Source organism: Rousettus aegyptiacus, unplaced genomic scaffold (genome assembly GCF_014176215.1).
Source record: "Rousettus aegyptiacus isolate mRouAeg1 unplaced genomic scaffold, mRouAeg1.p scaffold_m13_p_7, whole genome shotgun sequence".
Lineage (NCBI taxonomy): Eukaryota > Metazoa > Chordata > Mammalia > Chiroptera > Pteropodidae > Rousettus > Rousettus aegyptiacus.
Window position 1 is genome coordinate 108,933,051 of NW_023416310.1, and position 27,893 is coordinate 108,960,943.

At 53.5% G+C, this 27,893-nt stretch overlaps 1 protein-coding gene across 1 annotated transcript; it reads right to left on the reverse strand.

Annotated features, from left to right (window-relative positions):
• Positions 1-218: 218 nt before the first annotated feature.
• WNT9A (Wnt family member 9A) lies at positions 219-26,651 on the reverse strand. Its single transcript, XM_016142392.2, has 4 exons — positions 26,475-26,651; positions 6,112-6,368; positions 5,111-5,373; positions 219-3,194 (listed from the first exon to the last, which is right to left on the reverse strand). Exons 1-4 carry the CDS (start codon positions 26,567-26,569, stop codon positions 2,715-2,717), a joined length of 1,095 nt encoding a protein of 364 aa, XP_015997878.2. The 5' UTR covers positions 26,570-26,651; the 3' UTR covers positions 219-2,714.
• Positions 26,652-27,893: the final 1,242 nt, after the last annotated feature.

A 27,893-nucleotide genomic window follows, 5' to 3' on the forward strand; every position in this document is an offset into this window, starting at 1 on the left:
CACCAGCCACCCCACCACTGGGCTGTCTGTGGTCTGCAAGAGACACTCAGCTCCCAAGACACTCTCACATCCTCAGGGCTCACCTCCACAGCTCTTCATGTCCAGCCCTCCTCCCTCAACTCTATTCCCAAGGCCCTCCTCCCGCAGGTCGTGCTCTCTCTGGCACTCCTCCCTCAGGCTCACCAGAATGGCTCTGAAATCAGGGGAGTGAGATGGGCTATAATTTAAAATATGTTTATTTAGTGTTTCCATTTGTTTCTGGTTGTTATACAAAGCCATTAAATAAATACATTCTCCAAGTCACTCGAGTACACACCTACTCGCTATACAGATGAGGTAGAGAAGTGGGTAGGCTCGAAGGAGAGTCTGAACACAAAGAGGAGAGTTATTCTGTGTGAATGCCCCTCTCCTCCCGCCCTCCGGAGCTGGCTGAACCCAGCCCGGAACCCACGTCTGTGCGGCCGGTGGGGAGCAAGTGGCCGGGACCCGCCTAGCCCTCAGCATGGCTGCTCGCTCCTGTGGCCCCCAGGAAAGCTGAACCTGGGCTCTGGCCCCAGCACAGACACTGTCTTCTAGAGTTCCTCTGCCGCACGGAAGAGAAGCATTAAGGAGAGGCTCTGTCAGTGGGAGTTGCTTCTTCGCTTAGCAAGATGTTCTGATATATATTTATATATAAACAAACCAGCCAGCAGACATATGCAGTCTGCCTTGTTTAAAAAAATACTTTTCTTAATATTTACGACATAGAGCTAAATGTGGTATTTGATAAAAAAAAAAAAAAAAAAAAAAATCCTTCCTCTGACTTGCCACCTTTCCTGACCCAGTAGTGACTGGTTGCAGTCTTGTCACGGGAGCATGCCACTCCACCTGCCCTGGGCCCCAGCAGGTGAGGACGTGTGCGGATGATCGGGATGCACCCCGGGCCATCCCACCCTGTCCAGCCAGGCCTGCAGGGACTGAGGGGCAGGCTCACATCACCTGTCACAGAGAAGCCCACCTGGCTCCCTTCCAGGGACGGGCCTCCACACTGCCCCGTCAACATACAGGGGTTATTCACGGGGTGTTCTCAGAACCACAGGAGGATAAACTTTACTATTTACACCATAAAACAGGGACAAAGAGACCCATATCAACATAAATAGGTTTTCTTTTAGAAACAGTCCCCTGGATTCCTGGAGCCCCCAGGACTCCGAGGAATGTCCTAGCTCAGTAGTTCCCATGTCTGCACTGCCCACACCTCCGAGCACTGCCACCCAGTGGAGCAGGCATGCCCAGGGCAGAGGCTCTGGAGCCAAGGCTTCCGTTGAAACCACCATGGGAAGGAGAGCCCCATGCTGAGGAAGGGCACAGGGTGGAGGCCACACCCCAGCCACCCACAGAGCGCACCAACACACACACCTGGGCATACATGTGTGTACCCATCACCCGTGTTCACACACATAAGCACACATAACACATGCAAACAGCATACACATGCCCATGTCACACAGATGGATGCATCCACGTACAGACATGCACGCATGCAGACATGCGTTATGTTCACACTCATGCACAAGAATGCACGTGCACTCATGCACATACCACATATATGCAACTCATGCACACATGCACCACACATACATACTCAAGCATGCATGCACACATGCATACATGTGTGCACACACTCAAACCAAACCAAGTCAGCACAGGCCATCTTTTCCCCCTTCCTGCAAAGATAACATCATGGCCAAGGAGAACAGCCTTTCGTTTGCGAAATCCTAGCCCCACATACTCTCCATCCACATCTGTCCCCACTCTGCTTACACCTGTGACACAGGGAAAGCTGTGCCTTCTTTTTGAAATGCAGCCTCCATAGAGCTGTCCCTGTCTCTCTGCGCACACGCACCCCTCAGGGAGAACAGGCCAACTTCTGCCACCCCTGCCTAAGAATCTGCATTTCAGGGCTGGAGTGCAGGACTCTGTGACCATAGGCACCCAGCCTGGGATGCCCTCCCTGGGGGCTGTGGGGCCTGGACCTGGGGGCCTGGCTTCCAGAAGCCCTGAGGGAGGTAGCCAGACACAGCTGCTTTACCTCTTTAGAACAAGGACTGTATCTCTCTTGACTTAGTGGTTTCAAACACAAAGCAGATCAGGCAAAGAAGTGGGGGAAAGAGGGCCCCTCCAGACCAGAGGAGCCACAGTCTGGAACATGGCGGGGACAGAGAAAATAATTATTATATATTAGTTAAATAAAAAATAACTTAAAAGTCACTGATATCACTCCAAAGAGAAGTGATGGGTGTCAGAGGGGGCTGGCAGTGTCCCCCGTGCCTGGGCAGCCGGCCGGCCCTCTTCTAGTGGTTTGACTCTAACCAGAGCCAGTGCCAGGCAGCCCCCAGGCTGCCACAGAGGCCCTATGTGGTCACGAAGGTGCACCTGCGCTCCTCAGAGGGAGCCCAAGCAATGAGGGGCGCTGTGACGCAGGAACTGGAGGCTTAGGGACGGACACGGCCTGGAAAGCATCAGTGCAATGCTGTTGTGTCCCAGGAAGGGACAAGCAGAGGGGATGTGGAGGTCAGACAAGGCCTTTGAGGGGAGACAGAGGGGCAAAGACAGCCACCCAGCCCGCCCCAGGCTCCTGCTCCCACTTCACTCTCATATGTACTGGGGGCTCACAGCCAGGGCCTCGTGTTGCCCACGCTGCCTGCAGCCTTGCAACAGCTCGGCGCCCAGCACTAGCCCTTGCAGGTATAGACCTCCTCACGCTGCGTGCACTGCCTACACTCCACATAGCAGCACCAACGCACTTGGCACTGGCACGGCCGTGTCACCACCCGGCTCTGTGTGTTGTGGCCACGCCCACAGCAGATGCTCTCGCAGTTCTTCTCACGGTGACACCTGCGGCCAGCGGTGCCCGGGGAGAAGCGGCCAGCAAGGCAGAAGCTGGGCGAGTCATCCAGGTGCACGAGCTCCGGCGTGCGGGGCAGAGGGTCACCACCCGTGCCCGTGGCCCGGCCCCTTGGCGGTGAGATGGCGCCAGCCTCGCCGGCAGCCTCATTGGTGGTGCTGCCCACCTTGAGTGCCGTCTCATACTTGTGCTTCAGGCGCTTGCCCACCTCATGGAAGGGTGCCAGCTGTCGCCAGCACGTCCGCACAGTGCACGAGCCCGACACGCCGTGGCATTTGCATGTGGTCTCCACCCCGGCCTTGATTACCTGCCGTGAGGGAGGGACAGAGGTGAGCATAAGGGCCATGCCTGGTTGTCAGAGATCAGACCCGATGGATGACCCCAGAGGGGCTGAAACTGGCATCTACCCTGGGACCAAACCCCATGGCCCCCAGGCATAGGTCCAGGGGACCACCAGCACCCATCACCTAGCTCCCTGGCTTGCATACCCGTCCCCCCCCCCTTTCAAACCACAGACTCCCTAAGAAAGCAGCCCCATAGCCAGCAGCATGACCTCTAGAGCGGCCACCACAGCACCCGTGGCCCTGTGAAAACACTCCCTTCCTGCCCAGATGTTCCTCCCTGCATCTGGGGCTGTCCCCTGCAAGGAAGGGCACTGCCCCCCAGCCCTGCCATCAGCCCCCATCAGCCAAGACCTAGCAGTATGTTCTCTAGAGAGCTTCACTCCCAATGGGCAAGACTGACCACTGAAATCTATAACTGAGCCAGGTCCTAAGCATCAGGACCTGGCGCTACTGCATATACAGCTGACCCAGACTGGGTCCTTCCACTTCCAGGACTTAGGTGCTACCTGCAAAGCCAAGAAGTCAGGCCAGCTGCCCCACTGGGCCACCTACTAGACTGCCCACTCAGGAGTCCCTAGAGGGATGTAGGCAGGAAGGGCGGAGAGCCCCTCCCCAGTGGCCCAAGCCAGGCCTGAGTACCCAGGGAGGGCCATAGAAGGAGATAAAGAAACAAAGCTACTCTCCTGTCAGGCAACAAAGTAGTTACATTTAAGGATACTTTGCTGAGAAACAGACAAATTTAATTAAAATGCTGCTAACCCAGGCCTGTTGACCCTGGAGCTAAAACACAGTTTTCGTAGTCTGACTTCATGTACAGTTTACAAAAGGAGATTGCAGAGGAAAAGGAAGGGCCTTCCCTGGAGGGTTTAATCTGCTAAACCCCTCCCCAGAGGGTGGAAGGAGGGAGAGAGCTCCCATCCATGACTCAGAAACCAGCTAGTCATTAAGAGGATCAGAGCAGCCTGGCTCTAATTACAGTCCCCCAGGATGGGGCTCTACATTCCTGGCAGCCCAACAGCAAGCAGAGCACCCTGCATGTCCCAGGTCCCAGCTCAGCCCCCAGGGCATTTGGTGGCCTAAGTTGCTCAGGGACCAAGGTGGCAGTGCTCCATCCACAGTGAGGACAACAGTACACCCCTGAATCCTCCTCCAGTGGCGTGGGCCCAGTTGTCAAGGGGCTGCAGGGAGGATGGAGGGCTGCAGAAGCCAGGTCCTCCAGGCCCAGCCACATGTGTAGCCAGCAGCCCCTTTCTGGGCCTAGCCAGAGAGCCAAGACATTCCTTCTCCTGAGCCTTCTAAGCTGGGTTCCCTTAGAATAGAGTCCTGGCCACAGAAGAGATCCCTGAGGCAGAAGCAACCCCTCAAACTTGGGCCAATGCACTCCAGTCCCTCCCTTGATTCCCTGGCCTGCACACTCCCCAGATTGCCTCTGCCTACTTCCCTGGTGACAGGACCACCTGTTCCTCAACTCCAGCAGGCAGGGGGCCCAGTCTGCCATCTTCCTGGACAGACGGCAACCATCACAGAGACCCTCCTGATGGCCCTGACTACCCAGGGCCAGATGCAGATGAGCCCAGACCCACCTGGCTCCTCCCCTAACATCAGAAAGCTGGAGCTCCAGCTCTCTACGTGAAAGCACATACTCTCCATGGGGGACCAGGGGCATGCTCTATGTCAACTAGCATCTCCATCTACCTGACAGGGACTTAGCCTTATAAGCAGGAAGACTTGAGGGTCCTGGCAGGCACCACATGGCTGTCATTTAAGCACAAAGGCAGTGGCCCTCATCTCCTTCCAGTCCCTCAGCCCTGAGTACAGCACCACCGCCTGGCACCCACCCCAGCACCACCTCCCTGGCACCCGCCCCCTCCCCGCTTGCCTTCACACCCACGAGGTTGTTGTGGAAATCCACTCGGGCGCGCAGGTCCTTGCTCGACCGCCGGCCCAGGAACTCCTTGACAAACTTGCTGCTGTACTTGAGGTTGTCTCCACAGCCACCCCACTGCCAGGCCTCACGGTTCTCCAAGTCAGGGGCCTCATCACAGGTGCAACGCTCCATGCGGCCTGCACTGCAGGCCTTGGCCAGCGCATGTGTCAGGCCAGCTGAGGAGATGGCGTAGAGGAAGGCGGTCTCCTTGAAGCCTGCAGGGGCAGCAGGACCAATCAGTGGCTGCACTAGCCCCCTTGCCACGCTGTGCAGCAGAACCACTGCATTCCAGATGAAGCCCCGAATCCCTGATGGCTGGAAGGATCCTTCCGGTGTTCAACCTGGGGTGAGGGGGGCATACCTGCCTGGGCTGACTGGACACCTGGGGGCAGAAGGCTCTCCTACGTGCCCAGGGCGGGAGGGAATCCAGAGGCCCCGTGGCCATGCCTGGGGAACAGAGACCCCATCCATCTGGGTCTCCCACATACCAGAATGGCCCAGAGCCCTGCAGGAGGGCCTGCCTGGGGCTCAGGTCCCAGTTTCTAAACAAGGCCATTGACAGCCTCAGACGAAAGTCCCCAGCAGTTCCCGCCCCTGCCGAAGGAGACAAGAGATGAAGCTCTGTGCTCAGGGCACCAGCTGGAACCCTGCTGCCTGTGCCCTGGCACTGGGCCTTGGCCACCCGCATGTGGCAAGACCCGTCAAAGATGCCTGGGGCCCTGTCAGAACTGCCAAATTCACCTAGTCTTGCCAGCAACTGTTCAGGCATGTGTGGGGGCAGGGCAGGTGAGTGGGGCTGGGAGAGTCGGGAGGGGTAGGGGCAGGAGCTAGCTCCCTAGTCTTTTCTTACGCCCCCCACCCTCCCTCCCCAGCTCCTCTCCCTTGACCTGGGACCCCTCCAACAGGTGGTGCACCTGGGCCGGGCCCCCTGCCCGGCCTCTGGCGCTGCGCACCTCGCTTGAGCAGGCTGGCCCGGTAGCGGCCCTCCAGGGTGCAGTTCCAGCGCTCGAAGCGGAACTGGTACTGGCACTCAAGCGCGCTCATGCTGACCGCCTCCACCAGCGTCTCGGCCACGCCCGGGTCCCGGCGGCACATGCGCCGCTGCTTCCTCTCCAGCTTCAGCCGGTCACAGGCCTTGTAGTGTGCCTGCGCAGTGGCCTCGGGCTCCAGGGTCAGCGGGAGGATGGTCAGGGGCTCGCTGCCAGTCAGCCTGTGCAGAGAGGCCAGGGTGAGCGCTGCCCTAGGGGAAGCGCCATCGCACACAGACCCCGGGAGCGCGAAGACCACCTGGCGTCAGAAGGAACATCCGCCACACCCACACCCTTGCCTGCTCACCCAGCTGGAGGAGCCCAGCTCTGGGACATCCACTTCTGCCATCTACAGCTGGGAGTGGATGGACCCTTGGGGAGGATCCTAGCACACTTCCTGCCCTCCAGCAGCCGGTGCACATAGCCCTGAGCCCGATGGGGTCTCCCAGAGTGCCTGAGCCAGAGCAGGCCTCCCACCCTAGGCCCCAGCTGCCACTGAAAAACCAGACGTTTCTCCTGCAACTCCACCCGAGGCCCTGGCCCAGTCAGCAGCCTGCCATCTGACCTGCCTGCCCCACCCCATCACCTGCTCCATTCAGGGACTAGAGGCCTGGCCTTCTATCTGCTATGTACTAAGACCCACTGGCTTGTTTCCCCAGATAGACAATCGCACATCTGGGACTCGGCCATGTCCATGCCTAGCCACACCCAGCCCATCCCTGGGAACCGGGTGTCCTCAGACTCTGGCCCCACACCCTGCCCTATACCCCCTCCTGCTGCCTCTCGAAAGGCCCCTCAGGGGCACCAGGCTGAGGTGGGGAGCTGCAGCTTCTGGAGCAGAAGGGAGGTGGACGGGCCTTCCTAGACCCTACCCCCAGTAAACTCCCAGAAGTGATGCTACTCGGGGGACAGCGTGGGTACTGACTTTCAAAGCCTCCCTGCCCCCCTGCCCCACTCCCATACATACCCAGCATGGCCTCTCTCTGGCCTTGCTTGGGGTAGGGGCATCTACTCTACTGAGGGCCGGGCACGGCCCCTCTAGACCCTGCAAGGGCAGCACTTGCCTCATCTGCTCAGGTCAGCTCCCAAGGGGAGGAGGGTCAGGGGGAACCAGGCAAGGATGCCACAGGGACACCATGTCAGAAGATCCCAGGGTGCATAGGGAAACAGGCAGGCAGGAGTGAGGCACCCTGGTACATACACACAGGCCCAAGACAAGAATGTGTCATTTTCCCACCCCTTCCTCACTCTGGAGAAGTGAAAAGACCCACCCCAGGCCTGGGCCCTGCTTCCCATGTGCTTAAAGCCAGCATGGCACCATGAGCCCCTAGGGTTGAGCAGAGAGTTGTGAGGGAGCAGGGGCTGCCACTGCCTCCTGAGGCCTAGGGTGTTAGCAAGCAGGGCCCCTGGGGTTACCCACCAGCTCCAGTCCCCGTGTATGTTCTGCAGGGCTGGCCCTTCTCTTCCTGAGTGTTGCTTAGAGCCAGAAGCACCCGCCACACTCCAACCCCACCCCTGTGTGCAATGGGAGGCCAGCATAGGTACAGACTAGGGGAGAACCTCAAAGGTCTCCAAGGCACAGGAGAGGCACAGAGTGGGTAGCCCAGCAGTGTAGACAGAGACAGCAAAGCCTTCAGGGAGAAGGTACCCATGAGCTCGGAGCTGAGATGCTGCACTAGAGAGGTGGTGGGTGAGGGAGGAGGCAAGCATGTCAGCCAGTGACCTGTGCCCCTAATGTCCCCAGAGGTTAGGGCTTCATGTCTAAGGGCACAGGGACATGTCTGGGACTCACATGGGCTCCATGGACTCCCAGGCCCCCTGCCCAAAGACAGCTGCTGAGGCAGGAAGGGAACAGGCAGAGGCCTGCAGACCCCACTCTGGAGGCTGAGAGAGCCATGCTCCCACACAAAGGCAGCTTACACAGTGGAGACTTGTCCCTAGACAGGAATGTCAACAGCTGTGCCCAGGACGAGTGCCAGGCGGCAGAAACCCTGTAACCTCCAAAATGCACAACCCAGGCTGGATTCTCCAAGATTAATCTAGCTCCAGGCAGTGCCATGACATTCCAGCATCCGAGGGGACCCCTTATGGCAGAGCCAACCTGAGGGACCTGGAGCCAGGCTAGAAGGGGCAGCTGTGAGTATGAACAAGGACAGGGGGAAGGTGATAGGTCACACTGCCTCCCAGCCTGGGGAGGCCGAGGGCAAAAGTTCCCCTGACACAAGGCCACCTACGTCCACACTGCGCATGGGGGCTGAGGGTTTGTGTCCTCTACCCACTAGCAGTGGTGAGAGTCTGGAACCCTGCTTCAGCCATATTTTTCTGTTTCCCCGGTAGCCCATCCCCAACTCTCAGACACCAGCACCCAGATAGCTCCTGCCCCAGAACCCCCTTAACTGTTAGTGCATGGTGTGTTTAGTGCATGGCCTGCCTGGGGCTCAGGGGCTGGGATGCTGGGGACAGACCCCTGTGGTGGTGTGAGGTAGTGAGATAAGTGGGCAGACAATGTATGGGGTGCAGGCAGTAGGGCCAGCCTGGGCTCAGTGGAGGAGGCCCCAGGGACTGGGAATCCAGGACAGAAAACCAAACACAGAGAAGAGCCACAGCAGTCCTGGAGGAAAGACAAGAGGTTTATTAAACACTCCTAGAATCAGGAAGGCTTTTCTCAGAGTGACTCAGAATCTAGAGGACTGTGAAAAAAATTTTTAAATTGACTAAAAATACAAGAATCTATACAATGAAAAAGCAGCATAGAGTCAAAAACCAATGGACAAGAGCTGAGGTAAATGTTGTAACTCAGATCCCAGACGAAGGGCCGACCTTTGCTTGTGTGCTTATGTGTGTGTGTGTGTGTGTATGGGTATGTGTACACATGTGTGTGTGCTTGTATGTATATATGCATTTGTGGACTTATGGGTGTGTACACATGCATAAGTGCATACACGCATATGCGCATACACGCATATGCGCATGTGTATGCTTGTGGGTGTATGCGTGCATGAATATACATAAGAGCTTATGGGTGTGTGTGCTGAATGTGTGTGTGTGCATGCCTATGCATGTGTGTGCATGTGTGTGTGCATGCATGTGCTTATGGTTGTGTGTATGCATATGCATGCATGTGCTTGTGGGGAGGTAAGTACTTATATGTGTGTACATGCATTTGTGTACATCTTTTCCTAATGGTCAATAACAAAAGGAGCTGACTGCAGTGGACACAGAATGTGAATGTGCAGGTTAAGGAAAGTAAACATTGCTGCTGTTAAAACTTATAAGAGACTCCATCCCACTCAAGAAACAAAATTAAAGTATACTGATATGCTATTTTTCATTTATCAGATGAGCACAAATCAGTGTCTGATAAGATCACTGTCAAGGAAAAGGAGAATGATATGTTCCTTCATGGCGAGATTTCTGGACTGACATACCTATAAAAATTTACCCACCAATTCTGTTTCTAGGAATATTATCCTAAAACATGGACACATGTACGTCACTCATACATTATCCAATGCAATGCTGTTATACAAAAACACTGGAACTATTTGTTATACAGCTGTCCTGCTCTTATCTGTGGGGACACCTACCAAGACTCCCAGTGGATGCCTGAAATTGCAATAGTAACAAACTCTACATACATGATTTTTTCCTATACATACATACCTATAATAAAGTTTAATTTATAAATTATGCACAATTAGAGATTAACGACAATAACTAGTAATAAAATAGAACAATTATAACAATGTACTATAACAAACATTATACAAATTTGGTCTCCCCCACCTTCCCCCATAAAAGGATATGGACTAACAGGCAGGGAGTATCTACAGTGTGGAGATTCTGGACAAAGGGACGAGTCACATCCGGGGTGGAACAGGAATACATAGCGTGAGATTTCATCACACTACTCAGAACATCACACAATTTAAAAATTTTGAATTGTTTATTTCTGGAATTTTCCATTCAATATTTTCTGGCCAGGGTAACTGAAACGGCAGAAAGTGAAACCGACCACAAATTAGGAGACTACTATACAAAAAACTGGAAACTAGCTGAGGAGCTGGGATCCAGCCTTCCATGGAACACTTGGGCCACCGTCCTCAATGCTGTGTGTGCATCTGCAGGTGCATAGGCGACCTAGGACACATGTGGCCTGAAGCAAAAGAAACAAGGCCTGGGAGCGTTTTACATGTTGTCTTGTGCACATGTGACCTATCCAAGATGACAATGTTTGACATACAGCAGGTGGCATTCATGAGCCTCAGCAGGCTGTTGGCCCTGCACACTGGCCTGGGTGGGGGACCTGCCCATACAGCCGGTCTTGGGGGCTGTGCATTCCAGCACAGAAAGCACCCCAGGCCACCTGGCACAACACAGGCCCCACCCAGCCATTCAATGCAGCTGCCACCCCACTACCCTGCTGCCATTGGACATCTGTACCACGACATGTAGACAGACAAGCATGCAGACCTTCCCAGGTGGCCTACAGGGGAGATGAGCCCAGGCAGCCCACCCATAGGTGGCAGCACTTTGAAAGGTAGCGGAACACCCCAGCCCCTACTTCATTGGGCTGGCCTCTCCCAGCATTGAGCCAGCTTCCCAGGAAGAAATTACAATGAGGCCTAAATGTACTTTACCACATTCAGGTATTTCCCCTTAATCTTTCATGTTCTCAAAAAATATAATATGTCCAGGGAAGTGTGGAACACAGCTCTCATTCAAGAAAAAGTCAAACATTTAAAGAATTAATATGTATCCTTCTTAAACTATTTTTAAAAACTGAAGAGGAAGAAACATTTCCAAATTCATTTTATAAAGCCAGCATTACCCTGATAACAAAACCAGATGAAGACAGTACATAAAGAAGGCCAATATCCTTGATGAACATAGATGCAAAATTTCTCAACAAAATAGTAGGATTCAACAATGCATTAAAAAGATGATATGCCATGACCAACTGGGATTCACCCCAGGGATGCAAGGATGGTTCAATACCTGTAAATCAATTAATACATCACATTAACAAAATAAAGGATAAAAACCTATGCTCATCTCAATAATGCAGAATAATCATTTGACAAAATTCAATATCCTTTTATGATAAAAACTCTCAACAAAGTGAACATAGAAGGAACATTTCTCAATATAATAAAAGTCATATATGACAAATCCACAGCTAATATCATATTTAATGGTGAAAATCTGAAAGCTTTTTCTTTAAGTACAAGAATAAGACAAGGATGTCCACTCTCACCACTGTTATTCAACATAGTACTGGAAGTCCCAGCCTCAGCAATCAGACAAGACAAAGGAATAAAAGCCATCCAAATCAGAAAGGAAGAAGTAAAACCCATTATTTGCAGATGACATGATACTATATATAGAAAACACTAAAGACTTCGTCCAAAACAATTAGAACTAACAAATGACTTTAGTAAAGTTGCAGGATACAAAATCAATATACAAAAATATGTTGCATTTCTAGACACCAATAATGAATGATCAGAAGAAATTAAAAAAAAAAAATCTTATTTGCAATTACATCAAAAGTATAAAATGCCTAGAAAAAAATTTAACCAAAGAGGCGAAAAGACCTATAAATTGAAGACTATAAGACATTAAAGAAAGATATTGAAGAGGGGACACGAAAACCTTGCTCTCAAATCAGAACAATTAGTATCATTAAAATGTCTATACTACCCAAAGTAATCTATAGATTTAATGAAATCACTATTAAAATTCCAATGGCACACTTCTAAGAACTAGAACAAATAATCCTAATTATATGGGACCACAAAAGACCCTAAATAGACAAAGCAATCTTGAGAAAGAACAAAGTGGGAGGTATCATGCTACCTGATACTATAAGGCCAAAGTAATCAAGAGAGCATGGTACTGGCATGGAAACAGACACACAGATCAATGGAACAGAATAGAGAGCCCAGAAATAAACCCATATCTATATGATCGATTAATCTATGACAAAGGAGGCAAGAATATACAGTGGGGATAAAGGCAGTCTCTTCAGTAAATGGTGTTGGGAAAACTCAACAGATACATGCAAAGAAATGAAACTGGACCACTTTCTTACACCATATATGAGAAGAAACTCCAAATGGATTAAAGATTTAAATGTTAGACTTGAAATTATAAAATTCTGAGAAGAAAACATGGGGAATAAACTATGACACTGCTCTTAGTAATGTTTTAAAAAATATATCTCCTTGAGCCAGGGAAATAAAAGAAAAAATAAACAAATGGGACTACATCAAATTAAAAGTTTTCACACAGAAGAGGAAACCATCAACAAAACAAAAAGACAAGCTACTGAATGGGAGAAGATAGTTGCCAATGATACATCCAATAAGGGGTTAATATCCAAAAAATATAAAGAACTCACACAACTTAACACCAAAAATAACCAACAATCCACTTAAAAAGTGGGCGGAGGACCTGAATAGACATTTCTCCTAAGAGAATGTACAGATAGCCAACAGACATATGAAAAGATGCTCAATGCCCCTAATCATCAGAGGAATTAAAAACACAGTAAGCTATCACCTCACACCTGTCAAAAGAGCTATCATCAATAAATCACAAACAAGTGTTGGTGAGGATGTGGAGAAAAGGGAACCCTTGTGCATTGTTAGTGGGACTATAAATTGGTACGGCCACTATGGAAAACAGTATGGAATTTCCTTGGAAAATTAAGAATAGAACTACTTTATGACCCAGCAATTCCACTTCTGGGTATTTATTCAAAAAACACTAATTTGTATAGACAGATGCACCCCTTATGTTATTACTACAAAATATGGAAGTAACCTAGATGTTTGTCCACCAATACATATGTGTATAAAGATATGGTACATATACGTAATGGAACATTATTCAGCAATTTAAAAAAAATGAAATTTTGCCATTTAAGACAGCATGCATGGACCTAGAGCAGGAGTCCCCAACCCCTAGGCACAGTCCATGGCTTGTTAGGAACTGGGCTGCACAGCAGGAGGTGAGCGGCAGCCGAGTGAGTGAATTTGTATATTTAGCTGCTCCCCAGCACTAGCATCACCAACTCAGCTCCATCTCAGATCACTGGGCGTTAAATTCTCACAGAAGCACCAGTCCCTGATGCCAAAAACGTTGGGGACTGCTGACCTAGAGGGTATTATGCTGAGTGAAATAAGTCAGAGAAAGTCAGAAATACCACATGATCTTACATACATGTAGAATCTTAAAAAATAATAATAAAATAAATTAATAAACAAAACAAAAACAGACCCATGATATAGAGAACAAGATGATGGTTGCCAAAAGGGAGGAAGTGAGGAATAGAAAAAATAATAAAAAATAAATAAAATAGCCAAAGCAACTTAAAAAAAAAAAAGGACAAAGCTAGAGGGCTAACACTACCTGATTTTAAGACTTATGCTAAAACTGAGTAACCAAGAAAGTATGGTGTTGATGTCAACACAGACAAATAAATGAAAGGAACAAACTACAAGGTCCCAGAAATACGCATATACATATATAGGAAACAGATTTTTAAAATAAAAGTGCAAAGGCAAATTGGTCCAGAAAGAATAATCTTTTCAACAAATAGTACTGGAGCAATTAAATAGCCATATGCAAATAAATAAATAACTTTGATCCATATTTTATACTATATACAAATAATATTAACTCAATAGGAATTATCAGTGTAAAGGTAGACCCTAAAACTTTAATACTTCTAAAAAGTAAACAAAAAATGGCAAAAAAAAAAAAAAAAAAAAAGGAAGGAAGGAAGGAAGGATGGACAGGCCAACCTAGTGCTCTGGAACTCCCAAGCTTCTCCCTGTTGAGGTCAGAGACCACTGTCCAGTCCCTGCACTGACCACAAACCTCTTGAAGGAAGGGCGGCAGTCCCCCAGCCCCATGGGGACGGCTACTTTTCCATTCTTTTCATGGTGTCTTCCCATAAATGAAAGTTCTTAACTTTATTGCACCTCCATTTTCAGATTTCCCTGTCTGTTACTTCTATCTCATTGTAGAAACTCATTATTACCCTAATGTCATGAATATAGTCCCCTAAATATCCTCCAAAAGCTTCTCATCTTGCTGTGCACCACCACCAGGAAGTGGGGACCCTCTGCCTAGTCATCTCCCCTCCACATGCCCAACTCACAGGGAGACAACAAGGCTGGCAGAGTGCTACAAGGCCAGATACTGGGGATCAATGTAGCTGCAGAGCCAAAACACGTTCACGGTGAAGGTCTGTTAAGACAGCAAGCAACATCCCCATTCAAACAAGGATGATGGCAGGCACCCTGTCCACTCCTGGTTTCACCACTTCACCATGAAGCATGAGGTTTACTGAGTGTCTTCCAGATGCCCTGTATCCAGTTTAAAAAGTTCCCTCTGCTTTTAGTTTCCTAAGAGCTTTTTAAAAATCATAAATAAATGTTAAAGTTCATCAAATATCATCCCCGCACCTTTTGAGAGGGCTTTCCTCCTTCAATCTGCTAAAGCAGGGAATTCCCACATTGGAGTGATGGGTTTTGATGGACTTTGGGCCATTTGCATCTGTGTTTGTAATTTTCTTCTCTGTGCTCTCGCTGCTGAGTCTAGGTGCCTTAGTGAGTGTTCTGTTTTAAATTTCCTGGAAGAGTTGTGTCAGATTAGATTCATGTTTTCTTAACTATTTGGTAGAATTTGCCATGAAGCCGTGTAAGCTGACTTTACTTGGTGGAAAGATTTCCTTCATGATCTAATTTCTCTCTTTTCTTCTTTTTCTTAAACAACTTTATTGAGATGTAATTCATGTACCATAGAATTTAAAACACACGATTCAGTGTTTTGTAGGATATTCACAGATACAGGCAAGCACCAGTGTTAGGAGGACAAGGGTCTCACGGTCTGCATGATCCTTACTAAATGCCAGTCCTGGTAAATATTAAAATGTAGCCGAGGATGAGCTTGACAAAACCCAACTATAAGTGTAGCCAACTGCGAAGAAGAAATCAACATATAATTAACCAAATAGTATATTCAGGCAATGGCTAAGCCTCCCTTCCAGGAGACAGAGCTCAGGATGTGAGTCTAGTATTCTTTACTTGCCCCAAGTAAATGAAACTACACAAGGACAAGCCCATCTCATTCTTGAGTAGAGCACCTCAAGCAGTGAACCCCCTGAGCTCTCTGATACCACCACAGGATATTTTCATTACCTCGAAAAGAAACCCCATAACCTTGAGCAATCAACCTCCATTCCCTCCCCTAGCCCCTGACAACCACTAACCCACTTCCTGTCTCTGTGGATCTGCCTGTCCTGGATGTTTCACATAAATGGAATCACACACCATGTGGCTGTCTGTGTCTGGCTTCTCTCACTGAGCACAGTGTTTTCAAGATCCATCCATGTTGTAGCACATGTCAGTGTTGCAGCCCTTTTTATTTCCAAATAACGTTCCATTGTCAGATGGAGCACGTTCTGTTTATTCCTCAGCTGACGAACAGGTGAAGTGTTTACAGTTTAGCTCCTATGCACAAAGCCACTATGACCACTCATGTACACACTGATGTGTGGACACGCGGGAATGTCCCCAGTGAACCACTGAGTCATAAAGGGAATCTGTCTTACTGTCAGAGGAACTGCCAGAGTGTACACAGTGGCCCTGCTGCTTACATTCCAGCAACCAAATTTCTTTACTTACTATGGGATTAGCTAGCATTTCTCTAACTTGAATCTGTTACTTTTCTGGTTGTCCGCATTTCCTCTGAATTTTGTTTAAGATGTTGCCTTGCTTTTCTGTAGAATCTGTGTGACATTCCCTGTAGCAGGACCTGTGCCCTGAGCCTCCTCCACACACTTTCCTCAGCTGTTTCCAAGAATTTCACAGAGACGGATCTGTTCATCTCTAATGCATGTTTGTTTTTTATTTTGTTAATTTCTACACTACTGTTTTATTCCTTCTGCTTTCTTTGGGTTTAGTTAACTGTTCTTTTCCTCATTTCTGTGACAGATGCTCACTGAGGGCTTTCGAGCTCTCCATTTGTAAAATATACATTTAAGCTGCCATTATCACTGCTTCAGTCTCTAAAACTGCAGACTCAGTCAGGACACCAAGAAGAGCTTTGGTAACAGCCTCAGATCACCAGGCAGAACCCAAGTCACAGCTCAGGTCACCAAGACAGAGCCTGGGACACAGCTGAATCACCAAGCAGAGACTTAGTTACAGTCAGGTCACCAGGATAGAGCCTAGGTCATAGCTCAGGTCACCATGCGGAGCCCAAGTCACAGCTCAGGCCACCATACTGAGCCTTGGTCACAGTTCATCCATTATTCTCTTCTCTTGTCTCCCTCTTTGTCTTACAGCCCCCTGAGTCAGTGTGTTCTCTCTCATCCTTTCACATTCTTGCTCCTTAACATCTTATGTGTCTGTCACATATCGCCTGGAATCAGTGAGGACTTGACTATAACTCTGTCACCTCGGCCTTACACCAGGAGCCTTAGTTCTTCCTTTCTACTGGCCATACCTGTTTTGCTTCTCTTTTTCTCCTCTCTTGCTTTCTTTTGGATTTATTATTATTATTATTATTATTATTATTCCATTTCCTCCTTGTAATCTGAAGTTTTACATTTTCGTTATTTTTATGGATACCTTCAAAATAACAGGAGTCTCTGTAACTGATCCACGTCTAACATGGTCAACTCTGTCCCCTCTGGGTTCTAAGAGGCCTGAGAGCACAACGGCTGGTGCCAGTGTTGTATACTGGTGCGCATCTAGTCCTACTTTCAGGCCCTGACAAGAGGCTGTTCAGTGCTCACTCCCCTTCCATGTGCCCGTCTCCCCCACCATTCCGCCTGTGTCTAGAGCACAGCAGGGCTGTCGCCCAGGCCTGGGCTGTGCATCCGCTGTTCCTTCAGCATGAGTCTCGATGTGTTGGGAAACATCTGTATTTCACCTCACCCTGGACAGGTATTTTCTTCCACAACCAAGTGGATCGTCCTGCCACGTCCTAAGTGAATCATCAGCCTGCAGACCTTCGGGAGGGAACCTGCACGTTGTTTGCTCAGACGGCTTCATGATTCTGTCCTGGGTGTTTTGCACTTCCAAGTGTTAACAGTCTGGCGTGCACTTTCATGCTTCCACTTGGGAAGGCACTGGGGCCCTGGAATCCTCTTGATTGCTCCCAGAGATTTCAGGAAATCTTTAGCCATTCCCTCTAGACACTGCCCCATCCCTGCCTCTGAGCCCTTGGTGAAGACCTGGGGCCTCCTCTCTGTCTTTCATGTGTCTCCTGCCCATGATACACTCCAGTAACTTTTCCCATCCTACTTCCAGTTTGTTAATTCTCTTTAGCAGTTTCTAATCTGCTTCCAAATCAGTCCACAGCTTAATTTTTTTTGCCCGGTCCTACTTGGTATTTCCAGACTTGCTGGGTCAGTCTGTATGTCTCATCCCTCGTAGACAGTGAACCCTGCTTTGCACCACCTGCTGACCAGCAGGTCGCCATCATTCCTGCAGGGGCCTCTGTTGCTTTTCCATGCACACCTAGTGGTTCCTGACCCTGCTGATCACCATATTTGAGAAACTGCAGTAATAATCTGAAGCAGAGGATAAAGGGACCTAAATTCAAGCCCATCCAGAACCTCAGAATGTGACCTTATTTGGAATAGGATGTTTGCAGATGTGATCAAGACAAGGATCTTGAGACAAGAGTCCTGGATTAGCTACCATGTTGATGAGAGCCCAAAACTGACTGCCTGCAGTGGCTCTGCAGAGACCCCACCCTGGCCCCACAGAGAGCAAGAAAGAATCTAGGACAAACAGAGGCAAGTCTGGGGATATCTATCCCTCTGAGGGCCAGCCCTAAGGCTGTCATGCCCAGATGCTTGGGGATGGGAGCCACCTCTCTGAGCACCAAGCTGGTCACATACTATGACACCTGCCCCAAAGGCAGCCAGGTGCAGAGTGACAATACAGGTATGACCCAGGCTAGGGCCAGAGATGTCCTTGTCCTCAGAGTCCCACCCCTGAAAAGCCTGGCCAGGCCTGGTCCACCCTGCCCAGCGCCCCCTCCTCCCAGTGCCTTGCTCCTTCCTCCTAGGGGTGGATTCTGACAGCCCTTCCTCCTGCCAAAAGACCTGACCACCCCAAGGGCCACCCTGCCAGCAAACCCAGCTCCCCGGGCATGGGGAGCCGAGACCCTAAGCTGGGCGGAGGGGAAGAAGCTGGAGTTCCAGAAGCCACAGTGCCCTGCCAAGGAAACCTCAGCCCCACCAGACGGCGTTTAATTTCTATGTGAATCAAATTCAAAACAAATTCCAGCTGAGACACTGGCTCTGAGATTAACCCTCCGTTCTCCCACAGCCTGCAGCCTCCCACCCAACATGTGAACAGTGGGGACAAGGGTAAAGTAGGCACAGATGCTGATGGTGCCTGGGGGCTTCCGAGGGCTCCACTGTCGCCCAGTGCCCAACATGCCAAGGAGGCCAAGACAGGCCATGGGCAGGAAGGCAGCCCCACATGGACGGGCCACTCATGCAGAAGCAAGGACCGCTTGTCTGTGACAACTGTCACTTCTGTCACCTGGGATAGCTACTGTACCCTGGCTTCCCCACCACAGGACCCCAATATTCCAGGGTACAAAGAGCTCTCTGTCAGCCCCCAGCTCTATTACCGATCTGATCCCTGAGGGAAGCTCCTCACCCAGACCCAGCACCATGGGGGTCAGCTGGCGGACACAGGACTCAACAAACTCCAAGATGCCAGGACCCATGATGTTGCCTACAAAAAATGTCCCTGTCTACCCTTGATGGCTCCTAAAGTGAACAGAACCCATAGGACCCCCAGACCCTGAGAGCCATCAGCTGACTGGCCCCACTCAAGAGCAGGATGCCGGAGCCCGGTGGGGAGTCTGTGCGACCCCGGCTTCACTAATGGCTCTGAGAAGACAGGCAGCGGTGGCTTCCTGGAGGCACCAGAGCAGCCAGGCCACCTCTGTGTCTCCATCGCCATACTCCCACAGGCTGTCTGTGTCCTACTCAGGGTGCCCCCACAGGCCACCTCTGTGTCCCAGTCACTGCACCCCACAGGCTGCCACTGTGTCCCAGTAACTGTACTCTAAGCCTCGCATACAGCCACAGACCCACAGGGATGTCACACAGAGGGATAGGCAGAATACCAGGCAGGCGCTCAAAGCCACAGAGGAACCCTATCTCGGCCACCACCAGGGTCGCCTCAATGAGCGGCTTCCTTCCTGGAGCTGGCCTACCAGGTGCTGGGTACAGACAGGGTGGCCAGAGCTGAGAGGGAGCAGCTGTGACGCGCTCTGGTCTGGGAGCCCCTGGCAGGCCTTCCTCACAGGCCGACCACTTCCCTGGCCGCGTCTACCTCAGGTATCGCTAAGAAAAACAAACGCAGTTTGAGGCTTGCCTTTTTCCATTCCCTCGTCCGGCTGCCGGTCTCGAGGTACAGGGCCTGCCAGCTGGGCGGCTGGGCTTCCTCCTGCGGCCAGAGGCACCAGGCCAGCAGAGAACCACTGGGAGGGGCAAGGGAGGACAAGGGCTGGTCCATGGGTCACAGAGCCTGGTGGCCTAGTGCCACCCAGGTCGGGGGCTACCCTCCTGCGGAGGACCCAGCACAGCCACCTGCCAACAGAACTGGGCCAGCCCACAGATGTCCCTTAATAATTAGCCCTCACCAGAAAGTGGCTGTTCATCACCCAGCTCAGGCCACCAGGCCCATAGTATACCCTCACCTGGCAGAGCTTCGAGACCTTGCCTCATACCCACGCCCTGAGGCTCCAGGGGCCCCTCTGCCCTTTAACATAGCACCCATGCCACCCACCAAGCCAGCACCCGATGTCCAGTCCACCGCACCTGGCCCACTGTCCATGTGCCCGAGGCCCGCAGGTATGGGTGGAGCAGCAGAAGTCAGGGCCAGGGGCAGCAAGGGCTGGGCTGCCTGGTGAATGTCCTGGACTCTACACAGGGCTCCCAGGAGCCAGGGAGTAGAGGAGTGAAGGGACCCCTACAGGCCTTGGGAGGAGACTCCATGAAGAACCCTTCTGGCCTCCCCAAAGGTGAGCTACAGCTACAGTAGAGTGATGCTGCTGGGCTGTCCTCTGGATTCCTAGAAGAGGTGACAGCTGGGACTAACCTGAAGCACAGTGGCCCTACTCTTCCCAGACAACTCTCCCCAACCCCCGGCAGTTTGCTCAGCTGGGTGGGCACTGCAGGGGTACCCACCACCCACAAGGACAATACACAAAGGGAGCTGGTGCACCCCCCCCCCCCCGCCGAATGGGATTAAGGGGGCTAAGCACTGCCTCAGACAGGTGTCATTTTTCTGCAGCCAGAATTGCCAAACCAGACCCTTATCAGTTCATCATGCCTTGGGAGTCAGGCCCACAGCCCACTGGGAGGGATTGAGGGCACGCATTCTTTCTCAGGAGAAAAGCTACCACACACTTCTCCTATTGTCCTCCACATCTAAGGGCCACTGGGCGGAAGGCAGGCGGTACCCTCGTCTGGGGCCACCCTGGAGCCGGGGCTAGGCCATGCTGGTGCCCAAAGCACTGGAGTGGGTCCGGGCTACAGACAGTGGCAAGGACAGGAGCAAGATTAGGCCAGCTGTCCCCGCCACCCCCATCCAGACGGCTGCCGGCTGTGGTGGGATGTCTGCTCACACAGCTGAGGGAGCCAGGTGGCTGAGGCTTCCTCCTCACCTCAGGCCCCAGTGCAAGGCCTGTGCACAGCACCGCCTGTCACAAGGCCCAGCCTGGAGCCCCACACTGGCCCCATGCTCCCACCTGCCTCTATCTGGTCTCTGTACTGGGGGTCCAGAGCAGAGCCCCCACAAGGGCCTGTGGAAGGGGACCAGGGCAGGCTGAGGCCAGCAGGGTGGGGGTCCATGGCCACCCAGAAAAGACCGGCTGGTAGAGGAGAGGGAGGAGGGACAGACACTGGAAATCAGAGATGCAGGAGGTAGCCTCCAAGGGATCCCTGGTCTACTGGCCCATTCTTTCCACCTGCCTCCCCACTCCTGCTTCACAGCTACGGGCTGGGAGGCCAGAGCACTTCAGTACCTCTGTTGGTCTCAGGGGTCCTAGGTCATGAATACTGGCAGAATGCCTCCTCCATTACAGGCTGGAAGCCAGGCCCCTCCACACACCACCCCCTATCTCCCTTAACCGGACTGTCCCCCCAGCCCATCGTCCCTGCCCTGTATCCCCTTTGCCCAATGCCCAGAGGTCTCACCCACAGGGCCACAACCAAGGGGTCTCAGTGGTCTCCTGTGGCCCCTTGGCTGCCCTAGACACAGCAATAAGACCCCTTGCCTAAGGCCCACCTCCTCTCAGCTCTTGGCATAGGACAACCCCCTCCTAACACCCCAGAGTACACTCTGCTCTCCATGGCCCCTCCCCCAAATGCTGGATTTGTATGGCTGTACTGAGGTGGGTCTCCATGGGCAGCACCTGCCTGAATGTCACCCAAACTCCTGCCTGCTCAGCTCTGGGCACTACCACCTGTGGCCCCTAGCCAAGGAGTCACTGTGGATCCCTCCCTCACCACCAGCCCCTCCCACGACTCCCACAGGTGAGCTGAAGCCCCCAGCCCCACACACAGCCTTCTGTGCCCCAGTAGAACTGTCCCGTTCCCTTAGCAGCACCCCATCTTACCCCTCGTCCCGTCACAGGCCTATCATGCAGCCTCATCATTCTATACCAGGTTCTCTCCTCCTCCTGCCCCAGGAAACTGCCCTCCCTCTCCCCTCCAGGGACTAGCTGGGCACTCCTCCTCCAAGTGGCCAGGAGGCATGTGACCACATGGGTCCCCCAGGTGGGCCCCGGACTGGGAGCATGGAGAAACAGAAGAGTGCTCTCCCCACCACGGTGCACGCACACCCCATGACAGAGCCTCCTCACAAGCCCCCACCAGGCTCTTGTAAACAGATAACCCCATGCAGTCAAGCTAGAGCCCAGCCTCCGTGTGCAGGGGCGACAGTGTGCTGGCTCACGGGTCAGGAAACCAGGCTCTCCTCAGTTTGAGAAAGATCCAGAATATATAAAGAGCTCTTATAACTCAACAACAACAACAACACCAAAACAAATTCAACCAAAAACTAGGCAAAGGAATGGAATGGACGTTTTTCCAAAGAAGACGTACAGATGTCCGATGAACACATGAAAAGGTGTCACCTCACCAGTCATCAGGGGCATGCAAACAAAAACCACAGCTAGAAAACACACACTCACCAAGATGGCTAGAACAACAACAACAAAATATCAAAAAATTATGAAATCGGTGAACAAGTATTGGCGAGGATGTAAGGAAACCGAATCCCTGTGGGTGGGAATGCAAAATGATACAGCCACTATGGAAAACAGTTTGGTGGTTCCTCAAAATATTAAACATAGAATTATCATGTGACCCCTCAGTTCCACTTGGTGTACATCCAGAAGAATTGAAAACTTACATCCACAAAAAATCTGTACACCAATGTTCACAGCAGCATTACTCACAACAGCCAAACGGTGGGAACCACCCAAATACCAGCTGATGAACAGATGAGAAAACCTGTGTATGTCCATCCCATTGAATAGCATTCAGTCGCAAAAAGGGAAGAAACATTGACTCATGCTACAGCATGGATGAATATTGAAAATGTATGCTGACTGAAATAAGCCAGACACAAAAGAACACATATTGGATGATTCCATTTATATGAAATATCCAGAACAGGCAAGTCCAGAGACAGAAGTGGATTAGTGGTTGTCAGGAGTTGGGGGAGGGAGATGGGATATGAGGTTTCTAGGATGATGAAAATATTCTGGAACTAGATGGCGGTGCTGGCTGCAAAGCCTTGTGGGTATACTAAAAACCACGGAACTGTAGCTTTAACAGGGTGACCGTACAGGATGTGAATTACATTTCAATCACAAAGAGCCTTGGCCCTAACACCTACTTGGCCCCCCACTCACAGTGGTCCAGAGTGCCTTAGCTGCCTTTCCGATGGGCTTCAAGCACCCCTCATGTGTGATTCCCAGCCTGGCTCGGGGAGCCCTCAGGACCACCCCTGGTGCTGCCTCCTCCAAGCTGGTCTCCAGGCTGCCTGGACCGAAGAGGCAGGACTGGCCTGCAGACCTCACAGCAGGGATTCACTCCCTCAAACCAGTCTGCAAATGCTTCCCACAGAATGCAGGGTGCTGGGGCCAACACCGTGAAACAGCCTCAAGGCTCATGACACTCCTTCCTAGTTCTTTTGAAGAATAACCACAGTGGAAGCCTCACCCGGGGTAGCTTCATGATGCAGGTCTAGCGGCCTCTCTAGGGGCCTCTGCTGGGGGCTGGTTCAGCATACACGGGAATCTCTAAGAAAAGGGTGGAGAGGTGCCTGGAAGCCAGACAGGGTTCTCAACAATCCCCAGACTAAATTCCTGGCTCTACACTCAGAGAGCAGCAGGGCCCTTACCCTGGAATCGGGTGTCCCTTCCTGAGCAGGTTTCAGCACACGCCTGAGGATACACCAAACAGAGGGACCAGGTGCTGGCAAGCCTCCCCACCCTCCCCACTGAGGCAGGCCAAAGCTTTCAGCCCACCCAGGTCCATGAGTCTGTATCCTGAACTCGCCAAGAGCCCTCAGGCAGCCCTCCTGCTGGGAGCCAAGCACCCCTCCTTCCAAGAGGGCATCGGGCCAAGCTGTCTAGGCCCCGAGCACAGGCATCCCCGCAGCCCTGGGAGAACCAGATGGAAACGCCACCTGCTAATCATGCTGAAGAAGCCGGGCCAGGCCAGGGGGGAGAACTGCAAGCCAGCGGGAGGCCTGGAGGGTCCTGCCTAGTGGCCAGAGGCCAGAGGAGGGCAGCAGGAGCAGGGCAGCAGCTTGGAGGGTTGGGTTGCAGCCCCAGGAAGGGGGCAGGGAGGGCTCCTGCAGCCCACGTGACCCTCCCCCAGGCCAGCCTCTCAGGGTTTCTGGGCTGTAACTGGAGCTGCCCTGCTTGCGAGCCTCCGTGCCAGGCAGAGATTTCGGAGAGGGGGAAGGGAGAAGAGGGCCTAGATCAGGTCCTCCCTCCTGCTCCCTCTGCCTTGTGCACTGCACGGAGAGGCCCCGGCTCCAGCCTGGCCCCGCTGGCCTTGAGCCATCTCCCCCTCCCTCTTCCTCTGGCTCCTGCCTCCTTTGCTGGGCCAAAGGACCCCAGACCCCAGCCCAGCAGGTCACCATGGGCCAGAGAGGTAGGGCCTCCACACACAGTAGCACAGAGTAGAGCTTGTCACCTGCTCCTCCCCTCCCAGGCTGTGCCCCACCACGGAAATCAACTCCAGCACCTGACACTGTCCTGAGGTGCATGCTGGGCATGGACCCCTCCAGCACCCCGTCTCTTTCCTCCTCTGCCTGTCCAGCTGCTGCCAGGCCTGCCCCATTCTCCAGGACCTCCATCCACCAAACAGAATCCTGACTCTCTTTTCTGGTATCAGGGGTGGCAGTGCCTCCAGCAGAGCCAGCTGTCCCCAAGGCAGCAAGTCTGCCTCCTATGCTCCTCACGAGCCTCACTTGATAGAGTCTTTGGGGCCAAAAAGCAGGGCCAAGAGGGCTGACCAGAGTAGCCATGGGGACGTGAAGCTTCCCCCACATGTCACATGCCCACTGGGTTCTCTTCCCTGAGAGGGAGCTAAAATACACACAGGAACAGCTCAGAGACTTCCCCAGAGGTGCAGAGTGCAGGGAGAGCAGAGAAAGAGGGATGCTGGGAGGAGAAGGGGGAGTTGGAAGCCAGGACCCCAACCTGTCCCAGGTCTGATCTTCCCTGGGGAGGAGTGGGGCAGCAGCAGAGACTCCAGGCAGAGCGCAGCCTGGCACAGACAAGCCCAGGGTGTGGCTGGAGCCTGCTGAATAGACCTGCGGCTGGGTTGGGACAGCAAGAAGGCACAGCTGGCTGACAGGCTGCTGTGACTCACCCGTGGACCTGCGGCCAGACGGCCACCCTCTGACCCTCCCTCTGCCCGTGAGGGCGAGGTGAAGTCTGCATAGATGGCATGCAGGGGCGTGCCAGCCTCCATACAGCCTGGGCCCCAGGGAAAGTCAGACCCACAGGAAAGGGCACCGGGTGGGGTCTCCAGAGAAAAAGACACGGTGCTGACCCTGGAAGACAACCCAGGAGAAAGGAGCAGAAGGAGAAAGTGGGGGAAAGAAAAACACAAAGGGAAAGTTTCCCATGAAAATATTTTATTTTCTTTGAGAACAGGATACACCTGCAGGGCTCCTCGCCCAGTTGGCCTCTCCCCGCCCTGGTGATGCCACATTTCTGAACCAACGGGGCCCTCTGCCGGCCAGGACGCCGCCCGCCCGCGCGGGGGCCAGGGGCTAGAGAACAGGTGACGGGGCGGAGGGCGGCAGCCCGGGTGCGGCCGCAGGGCGCCCAGGGCAGGGGCTGGGTCTCGAGAGTGGGCCGCGGCTCCAGGGTCGGGGCTGGGCGAGACGCTGAGAGGCTAGGTAGAGCCGAGGGCTGCCCGCATGGTGCCACCCCGAACCTCAGTGTGCCCATCTGCGTAGCGAAGCGAGGGTCCCCAAAGGTCGCTTGGCTGGATATCCCAGATCTGGCAGCGAGGGGCGAGGAAGGGCAGAAAAGAACGGCGACGAGTGACGTGCGGAAACCACGCACACTGCTGCTGCGGAGAAGCGCGCGGGGGCAGCGACCCCAGAGACGGCTGGCAGCGGCGTTCACGGCCCGGCCGGGCCCTGCGCTCTCGGCCGAGTCCCACAGACGCGCTCCCGCGGGCCGGGGCCCGAGCGATCGTCAGAAGCAAAGCACAAGAAAAATAAATTCCTCCAGCTTGGAGTTATTTTTTTTTTCCCTTTGGGGCTCAGGGCAAGGAACATCTGGATTTTGTACGTATTTTTTTGTTGTTGTTAAATTAACTTCTCGAGAAGAGAAAGGAGGGGGAAGCTGCAAGGGCGGGGGGTGGGTAGGCAGGGGCCGGGAAGCTCCAGCCGTTTGGCAAGAACTCAGCGGCCTAAGGGAGCCGGGACCAGAGCTTGGCCCCCGAGCTCCACGGAGCCCAGCCGGAGTCACGGAGGACCGCAGCCCCACGCCAGCCCGTCGGGTACGCGGGCCCCTCTCCCCGCGTCGCGCAGCGGGAACACAGACTCTTGGACCAAGCGACGCGCGCGCCGCAAACAAATAGCTCCAGGCAACCCGGCGGCCCCAGCCAGTTTGGCCCCGCGCACCTGGCCGCCCCCGCCCCCACGCCGCCCCGGCCCAGGGCCCGCCCGCCCGCCGGGCCACCAGGCACCTACCCGAAGTAGGCGGCCGAGGGGCGCAGTGCAGCGAGCAGCAGCGTCAGCGCGAAGGCCGCGGCCAGCCAGCGCGCCAGCAGGGGCCCATCCAGCATCTTGCCGCGCCACGGCGGCTGACCATCGCGCTCCTGGCCCCGCGCAGGGCGCCCCGCGGCCGCCGCCCTCTTATAGCGCCCAGAGCGCCAGGCCGGGGGCGGGGCAGCCAGCTGGGCCCTGCCCGCCTCGCCCGGGGAGGGGTCACGCCGGCGCCGGGGGCGGGCCGAAACCCGAGCCAGCCCGCCCGCCGTGCCGCCGCCCGGCCCCGCGGGCCTCGGGGCGCGCCCGGCGCGTGGGGAGGGGAGACGTGCGAGGGGCGGTGGAACCTCGGGGACCGGCGGGAGGGGCGGGAGCTCGCCACGGGCCTGGGGAGGGTACGCGTCCCGGGGCGGCCGTGGGGCGGGGCCGGGGCGGAGCGTGGGCGGCCCTGGGACGAGACAGCGGGGCCGGCTCAGGGCTGCGGGTAAGTTAGGAGCAGGAGATGGAAGCGTCGGGGGAGCTGCGGGAAGAACTCGGGGCAGTGGAAGTGGCAGGATGGGCCAGAGCGGGTCCGGGACGGAGCTCGAGGCCGAGGCTTCCAGGAGTGGTGCCTCAGGGGACCCGGTGTCAGCCCCGGGTTGGATCATGCGCGTCTGCTCCCTGAGTAGTTTGGAGGAAAGGAAACGGGGCAGCAGGTGATGCCCGCGCCCTTGGCGAAGCCTGACCGTGCAGGAAGTGAGGGGCAGGGTGGGGCGCTCTGCTCCCTGGTCTGTTGGCCTGGGAGTGAGGCGATCTGGCCAGCTGAGGGCCCGACCTAGGTTCTCAAGCTTTTGGGACCACTCTGTCGCGATCCTTAAATTGAAAGAGATGAGCTAAAGCCTGAGGTCACAGCCAGAATGATCCTCTGGCGATGCCCTTCTTGGAACCTCTGTACAGCAGAGCCCGGAGGAAGGGGCTCCAGGGGACAGGGAGGCCTGGACTGGGTAGAGGGACGAAGGAGAGATGAGAAGTCACTTCTGAAAGCAAGGCGGATCAGAGACCTCCAAAACCAGATTAAAACCTATACACAAATTGGCAGACACGAGATGGGATGTGGCATCAAAGAGCCCATCCTAGCCCTCTGGACCAGGGCTTCTCCGTGTCAGTGGCCACACAAAGAGGACAGCATGGCTTGGAGTCCCACAGGGCTGCACTAGATGCCTACATAGTGTTGGCCACCTTCAGATGACATTGAAAGCCCTATGGGCGAGCCAGGCCACCATGCAAGAGGCCTGAAGACTGGGCCAGTAAGGCAGAGTGCTGCTCCCCATCAGCCTCTGAAGGCGAAGGAGCTGTTTTCGGGCCCAGTGTCCCATGGTCTGGGCTCTGAGAACCTACCACTTGGTGACCTGCCTCTGGACAGTG

What these genes read in the sequence shown, in the direction of transcription:
- WNT9A (XM_016142392.2), bottom strand. Translation starts at nt 26,569, where the DNA reads ATGCTGGATGGGCCCCTGCTGGCGCGCTGGCTGGCCGCGGCCTTCGCG. An exon ending in CCCTCGGCCGCCTACTTCGG is followed by an intron (nt 6,369 to 26,474) that starts GTAGGTGCCTGG and finishes CTCTCTGCACAG; the next exon opens with GCTGACTGGCAGCGAGCCCC. An exon ending in GGCCAGCCTGCTCAAGCGAG is followed by an intron (nt 5,374 to 6,111) that starts GTGCGCAGCGCC and finishes CTGCCCCTGCAG; the next exon opens with GCTTCAAGGAGACCGCCTTC.